The 13,343-nt window shown below is 42.0% G+C and overlaps 1 protein-coding gene across 1 annotated transcript; it reads left to right on the top strand.

The window, feature by feature from the left end:
* Positions 1–9,212: 9,212 nt before the first annotated feature.
* Positions 9,213–12,555, top strand: LOC121805741 (receptor-like protein kinase 7). The gene is made up of 2 exons (XM_042205723.1): positions 9,213–11,951; positions 12,039–12,555. Exons 1-2 carry the CDS (start codon positions 9,383–9,385, stop codon positions 12,398–12,400), a joined length of 2,931 nt encoding a protein of 976 aa, XP_042061657.1. The 5' UTR covers positions 9,213–9,382; the 3' UTR covers positions 12,401–12,555.
* The last annotated feature ends 788 nt before the right edge of the window (positions 12,556–13,343 follow it).

Here is a 13,343-nt window from a genome sequence, read left to right as displayed (position 1 = left end):
TCAAAGATTTAGTGCAAGTTGTGCAACTCCTTTACTCTTTTTGTACCTTTATTTAATGTTGGATGAGTCAACAACTGTCAAGTTTTCAATTGACAACAGTTCAATTTTGGTGCCACTAATTAAGGGATAGTCTTTCTCACTTTAAACTCAAATTGACTAACTAATTATTGCATTCTTTTGTGTTAATGGCGAAAATATTCAAGATGGTGAATTTAGAGATTTCATAATCATGGCTATTGGCTGCTTCTTCAACCTCGTACAGTCGTACTTTCCTTTTTCCCTCTTTGCCACTGTATTGATTTGGACTGTCTGACATAATTTAAAACATATGCGATCGTGTGACTTGTATCGAGCAAGCCGTTGCTCGATAATTTATCAAGCATGTTTGCACCCGTCAACGACTTTACTTTTCCCGCTTCTTTTTTTTACTTAATTCACTGTATTAGATAAATGCTTGGTGATTTGAACCAGTGCTCATTAGGTGTTTGATGATTGATGAATATTATCGGTACTCAATAAATAGTGCTACTTTAAACTAACCTTTCTTAAGTGATATACAATGAAATATTATACAAACTATAATTTTCACTTAATACATCTGAGTTTTATTTATTTGCATCCCATTATGAACAAGTACTGAATAACTGAGTACAAGTGTGTAACTGAAAATGGAGATAGTATTTTTTTAAATTTGTTTATAATGTGGTTGATATTTTCAACCGATAATCATTTAATATAGAGTTTGTGGACTATGCACCTGAAATGGTGTCATACAAAACAAAGTGCATTAATTTCTAATAGGAATTATTTTTATCCTTATCAACATTTATCGATATTCCTTTACATCTGAAGCTTAGATGAGTAGTAAAATTTTGTGACACATAGTTCGTCACATTTTTTTATTTCCAAGATAGATGTCACAGTATTTTGGAGTTAATTACTTCCTTGTCACCTATTTCTATTTTCGCCCGACTCTAAAAATTTGTCATCTTTCACTTTTATCATTTTTAATAGTGAACCTTACATTTCACTAACTCATTCACACTCACATTTTATTATAAAACTAAATATATAAAAGTAGGACTCACGTGCCACCAACTTTTACAACTCACTTTCTATTACATTTCTTAAAATTCGTACCGGGTCAAATGGTGACGAATTATTAGAGATGGAGGGAGTACACTTTATGGCACAGATCGTGCGTCATTTTGATATTAATTTATTATCAATAATTTTTTATAAACCAAAAATAGGTCATTTTGTCCTTAGCACAGGATGTTGACGAAGTAGAGTAACGTAAGTAATCGTATGTCATATGTAGACCATATCATTTTTATTCGAATTACTTTAATTTTTTTCATAAAGGAAACATCAAAGTTCGTGTGTTTAAATTAGAAGTTTGAAAAAAATTAAAACAATGAAAAATCATTTATTTACTGATAAATAGAGTGATATTATAATTACCTTTAGCATTAAATTTGACATAAACTTTTTTTCATGAGGGAAACATCATGATAACACAGCGTTATTAAAACTTAAAGTGTGAAAAAAAAATCATTTATTTACTGAAATTTTTGTCTAGTAATATTCGTAAGTGTCATACTAATTTTAATTACCTTATCTTAAAAAAATTGTCTTATCATTAAGTAGCAATCATTCTGCACGTTTGGTCTTGGGATCAATTAAAGTCAACACTCAGCATTCATCACTGCCTCAAATTCAGACTACTATTATGGAAAGTTTTTCACTTGGCCATTGAAGCTTATAACGTGGGCTCAATCATTTGCCGATCCACAAACCAAACCCGGCGTCATAGGCGGAGGTGATGCGATGCGATGACTTAGACGACTGACTAACAACAAAAGTAAAACACATCGTTGAAAGATTGGGTATAAAACAATCGTGCACCGGTGAGATCAACAAGTTCAATAGCCAAGTTTATAGGACGATGATGGCTCGATTGATCCCGACTCCACCTGAACATGCCACTAGTCCTATTAATTTTTATTCATAACAAAACAAATATTTTCTGTCATATATAAATTAATTGGCAAAGTCAAAATGTTACACAATTTAGATGTAAAGTTCAATGTCCAGTATAAAATTCCCTCCAAGTATAGTTGCTAATTAAAGGTTAAATTAGAGTTAAAATTTTAGGATAAAATATTAGAGCAAGCATTGGTAGTGACAGCTCGACTTGCAGGCTGATCGGCCGGCGAGCTGGTGATGTCGGTTGATGAGGTAAAGCAATTATTTAAAATATTTTTTGTGTAATTGTACAAATTGGTGTATGTATAGCTTTGCCTTTAATAATGAGAGAGAAGGATTGAGTTCAATTAATTGGGTCGATTCCTGTCTCGAACCACGCACTCCCTGTAATCAGAAATACGGAATGTGTGTGTGTGTATGTGTGTGTGAGAAAGTCAAAGTAGGCGGCTGAATGAGAGAGAGAGTCAGAGTGGGCGGCTGATTGAAGTTTCGTTGCGGTAGAGACTATTGTACTCCTCTTAAAAAATTGCAATCGAAATTGGGTTTAAAAAGTTAATGGAACGTGAGTCTTATTTTTATATATTAATTTTATAATAAAATATAAGTAATAATAATTAGTGGAATATGAAGTTTATTATAAAAAATAGTAAAAAGTAAAATAAGATAAACTTTGAGGGACGAACGAAAATGAAAAAAATAGAACAAACTTTAAGGGAGTGAGGTAATATAATTTAATTGGAAAAGTCCCAATAATTCCCTAAAAATTTCAAAGTCGCTGATTAACGCAACAATGATTGCACATATATTTGTCTCTATTGAGTTGTTATATCATTCGTAGCCAAATCACTGCATCACAAAAAATTGGTACCTTGTTTCTAATAAGTTTCGAATTCAAAAAGCTACTTAGGCCATCCGCAATGGGCGGACGATGGCACGCCCGATGGCGCGCATCGTCCGCGCCATCGATCGTCCGCGCCCATTGCGGATACGGACGATAGGTCGCGGACGATCGTCGCGGCCGATACTAAGGGCGCGGAGGATGGCGCGCCCGATGCCTATCGTCCGCGCCATCGTCCTCCCCATTGTGGCGTACACGGACGATGGCCGCGGACGATAGGCATCGTCCGCGCCATCGTCCTCCCCATTGTGGCGTACACGGACGATAGGTCGCGGACGATGGCACGCGGTTTGGTTTTCTATTTAAAGAGCGTTTGTCATTCATTTGTGCATACCTCTACATATTCTCTCTCACAAATCCAACCAATATGAATCCCGGCGACGACACCAATAGTTCTAGTTCCTCTGATGAGTCCAGTAATAGCATAGATATAGCATTAAATGCAGTCGTTGAAACGGCGATGACGCATTGCTATGCGTTGATGCAGCGCCAGGCGGCAGCGGCAGCGGCCTCTGAGCAAGTCCATAGACCTATTCGACATAGGTCGTATATCCGACGCGACCACGCGGAAGCTCACACACGTCTGGTTGAAGACTACTTTGCCGATCAACCGCGATGGGGCCCGGCTGTTTTTCGGCGCCGATTTAGAATGTCGCGGTACCTGTTTCTCAGCATTGTTCGGACATTGTCTTCACGTGATGAATTCTTCACGTTTCGGGAGGACGGCATCGGCAAACCCGGCCTTACACCATTGCAAAAGTGCACGGTTGCACTCCGTCAGTTGGCCTATGGCACCACGGCGGACCTTTTCGACGAGTACCTCCACTGCGGGGATTCTACAGGCCGCGATTGTCTGAAGCGCTTTTGCCGGGGGATAGTAGAGGCTTATGGCGACACATATTTGCGCAAGCCGACTGCCACTGATTGCCAGGGTCTGATGCAGATGCACGAGACGGCGCACGGGTTTCCTGGGATGCTCGGGAGCATCGACTGTATGCACTGGCAGTGGAAGAATTGTCCGACGGCGTGGAGAGGCCAGTTCACAAGTGGATACAAGGGCAGCCACCCGACGATGGTCCTCGAAGCCGTCGCTGACCATCGGCTATGGATCTGGCATGCTTACTTCGGCGTAGCCGGGTCGAACAACGACATTAACGTCCTCAACTCGTCCACCCTCTTCACCGATCAATGTAATGGCAACGGCCCGGCCATCGAGTTCACTGCCAACAGACGCCAATACCATATGGGGTACTACTTGGCCGATGGCATCTATCCACGGTGGCCTGTTTTTGTGAAGACGGTTAGCTGCCCAATTGGTGAGAAGAGGGTTTTATTTGCGCAAAAGCAGGAGTCGGCGAGGAAGGATGTCGAGCGGACATTCGGCGTGCTCCAATCACGGTGGGCAATTGTGAAAGGGCCGGCTCGTTTCTGGTTCAAGGATGTCATCGCCGATGTCATATATGCGTGCATAATCATGCACAACATGATAGTCGAGAATGAAGGCGGAAGCATCACCGATTGGAATGAAGATGATCGTGCATCTAGTTTGGCCGGCGCGTCGACCGAGCCACCCGATAGAGGGTTACCGTTAGGCTTCAACGAGGTTCTATCTAGACAGGCCTCAATGCGCAACCAACAGGATCATGCGCAGCTCATGAACGACATGATCGAAGAAGTGTGGGCTCGCAACCGCCGTTGTTGAGTTCGCGTTTTTTTAATTCGCATTGTAATGTATTAATTTTTATTCAATGAAATGAAGTTTTTGAAATTCGTATTTTAATGTATTAATTTTGTTAAATTCGTATGAGTTTTGTAATAAATATTAAAAAAATGATGATGTGGCGCGCCATAGGGCGCGCCTTAGGGCGCGTCTTAGGGCGCCCCACTGCAGGTGAGGAGGTAGGAGGATAAAACTGCTGACGTGGCGCGCCATAGGGCGCGCCTTAGGGCGCCCCATTGCTAATGCCCTTAGATGCCATTCGATTTTATAGTAATAGAAACTTTATCAAATTCATGTAAAGAAATAGTTTGATGATTTTATAAACGTTATATTATAAGAATAAAATATTAGTAGGAAATTACACCTTCCTTCAAATAATATAAAGACGTGAATCATTTTGCATGATTTGACAAATCCATACCTCTTGAAATTAGGTGATAAGATCTTGAGCCTCTTTTGGGCTCAAGATCTTAGGGCATCAATAACCTCGTCCCCATTTCCGGCCCCGTCCCCTCCACGTTATCATTCCTCTACAGTTGTGGCCAGACCCCAACTGCTGTAACCCTGCAGGCCGCAACTAATAAATGATACTATTCACAACTCCAACCTATTTTGAACGTAAAATAAAAAACGCCGGAAATTTATAACACGGAAAATTTAATTTCACCGAATACTGCAAAATTACAACATATAAATTTTAAAACTGAAAATAAAATACATAAAAACATAACATCAATGCTGGAAAACGTTGGTGCGAATCCAAATTTCTTCGATTAGATCGGCTTGGAGGCGAGTGTGTTGTTCCTCTTGGCGCATGGCAGCTGAACGGGTCATGACATTGCGGATGTCGGGAGGAAGGCTATACACGGGCGGATCGGTGACAACGTAGTTACTCCCGATGCTGGCGAGCGGATCTTCGCTCCACAAAGTGACGTTATCTTGCTCGTCCTCAACGATCATGTTATGCATTATGATACATGCATACATTGTGTCGGCGATGTTTGACCGCTGCCAACCACGGGCCGCTCCCTTCACGACAACCCACCGCGCTTGGAGGACTCCGAATGCACACTCGACATCTTTCCGAGCCGCCTCTTACCTTTGGGCAAACATTGCCCTCCGATCGGTTGTCGGAGCTGTGATAGTCTTCACGAACACGGGCCATCGAGGGTAGATCCCGTCTGACATATAGTACCCCATACTATACCGACGGTGGTTGGCCATGAACTCTACGTTCGGTGCTCGCCCAGCACACAAGTCGTTGAACAATGGAGACTCGTTCAACACATTGGGGTCGTTGTTGGACCCCGCGACACCAAAGTAGGCATGCCAGATCCACAATCTGCAATCGACAACGACCTCCAACACAATCGTGGGATGTGTGCCCTTGTGCCCGCTAGTGTATTGTCCTCTCCAAGCCGTTGGACAATTCTTCCACTGCCAGTGCATACAGTCGATGCTTCCAAGCATCCCCAGGAAGCCGTGGGCCCGCTCGTGCATGTCGACCAACTTCCTAACGTCGTCGGTCGTTGGCTTTCTCAAGTACGTATCCTTGAATGCTTCGACGACTGCCTGACAGAATCTAGCGAGGGACTCCCGTCCAGTAGGCTCGCTTACATGGAGATACTCATCGAACATATCTGATGTAGTTCCGTAAGCGAGTTGACGAATGGCAGACGTGCATTTCTGCAACGTCGATATACTTTCTCGGCCCACAGCATCGGTAGTTTGGCAGAAATACGAGTCACGAGCTACAACTGCGTTGACAATGCGTAGGAACAAAGGCCTCCGCATCTGGAACCGGCGACGGAACATCTGATCACTCTATCGCGGATCTCTAGAGAAATAATCCGTGAAAAGCCGCAAGGCAGCTTGTTCACGGTCTCGTGAATATACATCCTTGTACGTGGTACCCGGGTTTGTTGTTCGTTCCAAGCTTGAATAGCAGCTTGGTAGCGTTCAACTTCGTTGTTGATTTCTTCTTGGATTGTCGGTACCGCCTCTGCTAACAACCGGGACATTTGATCTTCGAATATTCTTTGACGAGGAGGCATTTTTTCGAATTCTAGGAAGAGACTTGAAGTTGAATGTAAAGTTGAATGTATATGAAAATGGAGTAGTATTTATAGAAAAAATTTTCGAATTAAAAAAAAAATCGGTTGCGGCCAGGCCCGAGGAGCGTGTAACGCTGAGCCGGGACTCGCCAGTTGCGGCCCGTCACCGTGCAACGCCGTCCCAGGCCGGGACGCGGGACGCTCGCCAGGCCGGGAACGCGGCCACGGGACCGGCCTGGGCCGTGACTCTCCTCCGTGTAACGCATGGGACGGGCCGGGACTCGCGACTTGCGGCCTGGCCCGCCGCGTTACAGATGCTCTTATGAGCCTCTTTTGGCCCCTTTAAAAAAGTGTAAGAAAATTCACAACAATCTTGAGCCTCTTTTGGGAAAAGATGGTTTAAATTTTAATGATACAGTTCACTTGTATTTTAACTTAACAATTTATCGAATAAGTAAGTGACGACTCATATTATACTACTACTACTGGAGGAGTACTTGCATTCTCATTTCTGAGCACACTGTCCATACTCCATAGGGCGTTAGCCTTATTTCGATGCTTTACCGATTTCTATATCGAAATCATATTCTAGATTCGTATTAATTCAACCACAACATATACCACATCAAAGAGATGATTTACCAACCTCGGTCCATAGCTTTTACTTGATGTAGGGTGGAATTCCACGAGTTGATGTTTTCCCTAAAAGCTGCGGTTGATATTGTCGTCTCTTTGGCCTATACTTTTCGGATTCTTTCGATGGAGAAGAATCTGATAACAATATGACTTTTCTGTATTCCTTTCTTGTATATAGAATTCTGTAGAGATTTCTGTCATCCTAATCTGTAGAATCTGATAGCATATATATACAAGCAACTCACCCTTTCGTTAAAGGCTGTGTCCGTTCGCTCGCACCTTTTCATATATACATATCAGATTTATCCTACAGCTTTTCCTACAGCTTTTAATATTCTACACACATTAATATACACATGTTTATATCATCTATGTAAGGCAAACGAAGAGGGTTATCAATACACCCGATTCTAATTCTTTAATCGAAACTGATCCATCACGGTATCGTCTTTTATATTAGAATCTAACTGATATGTTTTGAACTTGATCTTTAATATTAAATCAATATCTACATAGGTCACATATCGGAATAAATATTCCTACATAGGGATCATTGAATTAGGAGTAGTATTTTATTTCTATATACATTTATTCAAATATAATACACTGGTATGCTAGTTATTACTACTACTACAACATGTGCAACATGCTTTATGTGAGCACTATTTATAAGTATCATTCTCGTTTAATCTGCATTAACGTTAGTTTTTAAATGATCCCTTTAATTTGATTCTATAATACTATAAAAATTACTCCCTCCATCTATGAAAGTTTGTCTAATTTTTCTATTTCTGTCCATCCCACAAAATTTGTCATATTTAACTTTTTATTATTTATGGTTGTGGATCTCATATTCTACTAACTCATTCATACTCACATTTTATTATAAAATTAATATATAAAAGTAGGATCCACGTTCCACTAACTTTTTCAACTGACTTTTCATTATATTTTTTAAAACTCGTGCCGGGTCAAAGTGGGACAATATTTGGGGGACGAATAGAGTAGTTTTGATGAGGTTTACAAATAATATAAAAACAAAACTCGTTTTGTTCTTTTATTTGATTTGCTCGATATATATTTACATGTACAAATACAGGCATAGGGGTTACACTACCATAAAAACACATGATGATTAACTTGATCTGAATCATTAAATCCGAAAATGGATGATTCAGTAATTGCGATTTTATATTATTACAAGTTAGAAGTTGTATCATTTCATGGTACTAATTTGTCATTGATTGGGAAAAAAAATAGCGGTAATTAAGTTATTATAAATTAAAGTCAATCAATTTCTCTTTTTCAGAAATTATTTCAAAATTTTAAAAATGCATAATCTTTTCAATTTGAATTGTTTTTTTTCACTACACATATATTAAATCAAAGGCAATTTATGATGATTATGCCGATAGAATTCCATGCCAACATACATTTTCGTTAGAATAATTATCAATTTAAACCCTAAACTTATAAAAGTGCGGCAAACTAAAATTTTTTTATTCAAGAATGGTTTCGGGATACCAAATAGTAGTACATAAAATACATGTATACAAGCACGATGATTTCTAATTCAATAAATATTTTCAACAATATACTAGTAAAATTTAAAATACTAGTACTCCCTCCGTCCCGGACTACTTGCATTTATTTCCTTTCTGAGCGTCCCAAGTTATTTGCACTCTTTCCATTTTTAGTAAAAATTAAAGAAAATGTGTGAGTAGTCCGGGACGGAGGGAGTATAATTTTTCTTATCACAATCTAGAAGGTTTTCCCATTTACACCCCACCCCGCCACGCCACAAACTACAAAATAGATAAAATTTAATAATCCAAATTTCATACTCCATTAGATAGAAACTAAATTTCCCATCATCCTACACATTCACCTGCATCTATATTTAATATTTATCCCCCATTGACTATTCACACCACATTCAAAGCCATAACAATATTAAATAAAAATAAAATAAGCAATCATTGTCCACTTGAAATTCAGAAACCATCAGTCTGTTAAAAACCATGACACCTCCACGATTCTTCCTTGCACGCTCGAATTCTTAACCACCCCAAAAAAATTTAAAAAATGAAACCACCGTCCCTCACGGCGGGCGCCGCCACTCTCCGCCTCCTCTCCGCCGTCTATCTCCTCACGCTGCTTCTCGCCGCCGCGGCAGACGATCTCCAAACGCTCCTATCCATAAAAGACGCCTTCAAAGATTCCAACACCCGAGTATTCGATTCGTGGGAATCCAATTCCAACCTCTGCAGCTTCAAAGGAATCTCCTGCGATTCCGACGGTTTCGTCAAAGAAATCGAACTCTCCAATCAGAACCTCAGTGGCGAGATTCCTTTAACCGCCATCTGCAGCCTCAACCGCCTCCAGAAACTGTCGCTGGGGTATAATCAGCTACGCGGCCGCGTTTCAGAGGATCTCAATAACTGCTCCTCCTTGAAATACTTAGACGTCGGAAACAATTTCTTCTCCGGCCAATTTCCCGATGTGTCTTCGATCAATGGATTGGTGTATCTCTACGCTAATTGCAGCGGATTTACCGGCGCTTTTCCGTGGGAGTCTTTGAGAGGAATGAGTGGTCTTCAAGTTCTGAGCGTCGGCGACAACCCGATTGATCGGAGCCCGTTTCCGGCGGTGGTTTTGAATCTCACGCGGCTGAGCTGGCTCTACTTGACGAACTGCAGCATCGAAGGGGAGATTCCGGAGGGGATTGGGAATCTCGTGGAGCTCGTTGATTTGGAACTGGGGCAGAATTTTCTCACCGGGGAAATTCCGGCGGGGATAACCAAGCTGAAAAAGCTATGGCAGCTCGAGCTTTTCGCCAACAATTTGAAGGGCGAATTGCCGGTGGGGCTGCGGAATTTGACCAATCTCGAAATGTTTGATGCTTCCACGAATTCTCTCACTGGCAATTTATCCGAAGTGAGGTTTTTAGATAAGCTGGTGAGCTTGCAGCTTTTTGAGAATCAGCTTTCCGGCGAGATTCCGGCGGAGCTGGGGGAGTTCAGGAATCTGGTGAATGTGTCTCTCTACACGAATAGCCTGACGGGCCCGCTGCCGGAGAAGCTCGGCTCGTGGTCGGAGTTTTATTTCATCGATGTTTCGGAGAATTTCCTGACCGGCCCGATTCCGCCGGAGATGTGCAAGGGGGGTAATATGAGGATGCTGCTGATGCTGCAGAATAATTTATCCGGCGAGATTCCGGCGAGCTACGCTAGCTGCACGACGATGACCCGGTTCCGGGTGAACAAAAACCGGCTGTCGGGGCGGGTCCCCGGCGGCATATGGGGGCTACCGGAGATGAAATTAATCGACCTCAGCGAGAACGACTTTGAAGGCCCGATCACAGCGGATATCGGCAATGCCAGGTCGTTAACGCAGCTTTTGGTTTCCGATAATAGATTTTCCGGCGAATTGCCCGCTGAAATTTCCAAGGCTTCGCCGTTGGTGTCAATCGACTTGCGAAACAACGGCTTCTCCGGCGTGATTCCGGCGGAAATTGGGGAGCTGAAGCAGCTCACTACTCTGCTTTTGCAGGGGAACAAGTTCTCCGGTACAATTCCGGCATCCTTAGGCTCTTGCCACTCGATCAATGAGATTAACATGGCCGAAAACGCCCTCTCCGGCCAAATCCCGCCGTCGTTAGGCTCTCTGCCCACTCTCAATTTCTTGAACTTATCAAGAAACGAACTCTCCGGCCCAATTCCGGCGACTCTGTCTTCTCTAAGGCTCAATCTCCTCGACCTCTCACACAACAAATTATCCGGCTCTGTTCCGGCATCACTTCTCACGGAGGCGAACAATGGTAGCTTCGTCGGGAATCCGGCCTTATGCAGCGAGACGCTGTCCGGATTCCACCGGTGTTCTCCCCAAGCCAGGATGCCGGATCATCTCCGGCTGGTCCTGCTCTGCATCATGGTCGCCTTCGTCGCGTTGCTCGCCTCGTTGGCCGGCTTCTGCTACTTAAAGAGGAAGGCCGAACACACCGGGGAACGGTCGCTCAAGGATCATTCATGGGATCTAAGGTCCTTCCATGTCCTCACCTTCAAAGAGGATGAGATCATTGACGCAATCAAGCACGACAATTTGATAGGGAAAGGAGGCTCAGGCCATGTGTATCGTGTTACGGCTGGAAATGGCAAAGAATTGGCTGTCAAACATGTTTGGCATTCCGATGAGTCCGCCGGGAAAAAGACCAAAAGCGCCACTCCGGTCCTGGGCCGGCCTCGGAGCTCCAAGCACCGCCAGTTCGAGGCCGAGGTCGAGACGCTGAGCTCCATCCGGCACGTGAATGTGGTGAAGTTGTATTGCAGCATAAGTAGTGAGGACTCTAGCTTGTTGGTCTATGAGTACATGCCTAATGGCAGCCTATGGGATAGGTTGCACACTTGCCAGAAGCTGTCGCTTGATTGGGAAGCGCGCTACGAGATCGCGCTCGGCGCGGCCAAAGGGTTGGAGTATCTCCACCACAGCTGCGATGAGCCGATGATCCACCGTGACGTCAAGTCTAGCAACATCCTCCTCGATGAGCATCTGAAGCCCCGCGTCGCGGATTTTGGGCTTGCCAAGATCCTTCAGCCGGAAGGGTCGAGCGAGTCGACCCATGTCGTTGCAGGGACCCATGGCTACATTGCCCCAGGTAAACCTACGTTCCCATTTTTTTCTCGTTGTTCTATAATATTTATCGTGGCACAATTAGTCTGATAATCGTTGTTTGGGATTGTAGAATACGCATACACCAACAAGGTTAATGAGAAGAGCGACGTGTACAGCTTCGGAGTTGTGCTGATGGAGCTTGTGACGGGAAAGAGGCCGATCGAGACGGAGTTCGGGGAGAACAAGGACATTGTGGAGTGGGTGTGTGGGAAGCTCAAGACTAAAGAGAGTGTGCTAAGTTTGGTGGATTCAAGCATTCCTCAAATATACAAAGAGAATGTGATCAAAGTGTTGAAAGTGGGGATTCTAAGCACGGCTAGGCTTCCCACGTTGAGGCCTACGATGAGAAGTGTGGTGCAAATGCTTGAGGAAGCTCAGCCTTTTCAATTACTTAGCATTGTCGTCACTAAAGATTTTGAGGGAAAGAAGTAAGAATCGGAAGTTTATTAGCATTCCACTCTATCGAAACAAATGCGAAATAGTTGTAAGATTATGTCGCCAAATAGTTGTAACATTGTAAGACAATTAGCGTTGTAAGATTATTTTGAATTCTACTATTGTCACATGTACTATAATTTGACAATTAATGGATACTCCTTAAATGTCAAATATAACTAAAAGATGCAATCCAGCATCTTTTAATTAAATCCTAAAAATGTTAATACAACGATATGCCAACAATGCTTGAGAACAATCAATTTGTAACCCTTGTCTAATCTTTGTCCAAACAGCGGTGTCTAATCTTTGTCCAAACAGCGGTTAATGTCATTTTCCTTTACCAACTGCTTTTGTATACATGAAGAGATCATTTAACTAATTATATACACATTATTCAATATTTGTTTTGGTGTCATCACTTGATTTCAGAGACCAGAATATTTAGTGGTTTCTCTTCTAGTATGATATTGCAATTTTAATTTTTGTAAACAATAACTTGGTGTCATGTCAATATGTCATGGTGTATATCAGTATATTTATAGGCTATAGCATAGCATATGGTGTCATGTCAACATGGAAATTTTTTTTAAGAAACTTTTTACCGTATTTTGAATTACTACTTTGTTCTTGGGCATATATGGATGAGGGTAGTTGTTACTTTGCCTATGGTGCATTTTTTTTTATCATGAAGTTGTTGTAATTGTATAGTTTTCAAAAAATTGCAATTGCAACCACCCCTTTTAATCTTCAATTGGTGGCAAATGAATACTATACTAGTAGATTCAATTGATAAAAAGTTCAGTAATTTACTTTAAATAGAAGAGATTATGCGGAATTTAATTTTCATTTAAAATAAAAAGAAATTTAAATAAAAACATTAAATGAAATGAAATATAAAGTTTAGTACTCCTTATGAAATAAATTGATTTAGGAACTA

This window comes from Salvia splendens, chromosome 5, assembly GCF_004379255.2.
Source record: "Salvia splendens isolate huo1 chromosome 5, SspV2, whole genome shotgun sequence".
NCBI lineage: Eukaryota > Viridiplantae > Streptophyta > Magnoliopsida > Lamiales > Lamiaceae > Salvia > Salvia splendens.
The sequence above is the reverse complement of the archived record's forward strand: the minus strand, read 5'-3'. Positions and strand labels throughout refer to the sequence as shown.

Bases quoted from the DNA above. Each gene is read 5' to 3' on its own strand.
- LOC121805741 (XM_042205723.1), top strand. From the start codon at position 9,383: ATGAAACCACCGTCCCTCACGGCGGGCGCCGCCACTCTCCGCCTCCTC. The intron at 11,952-12,038 runs GTAAACCTACGT...TTGGGATTGTAG, and splicing joins CCATGGCTACATTGCCCCAG to AATACGCATACACCAACAAG.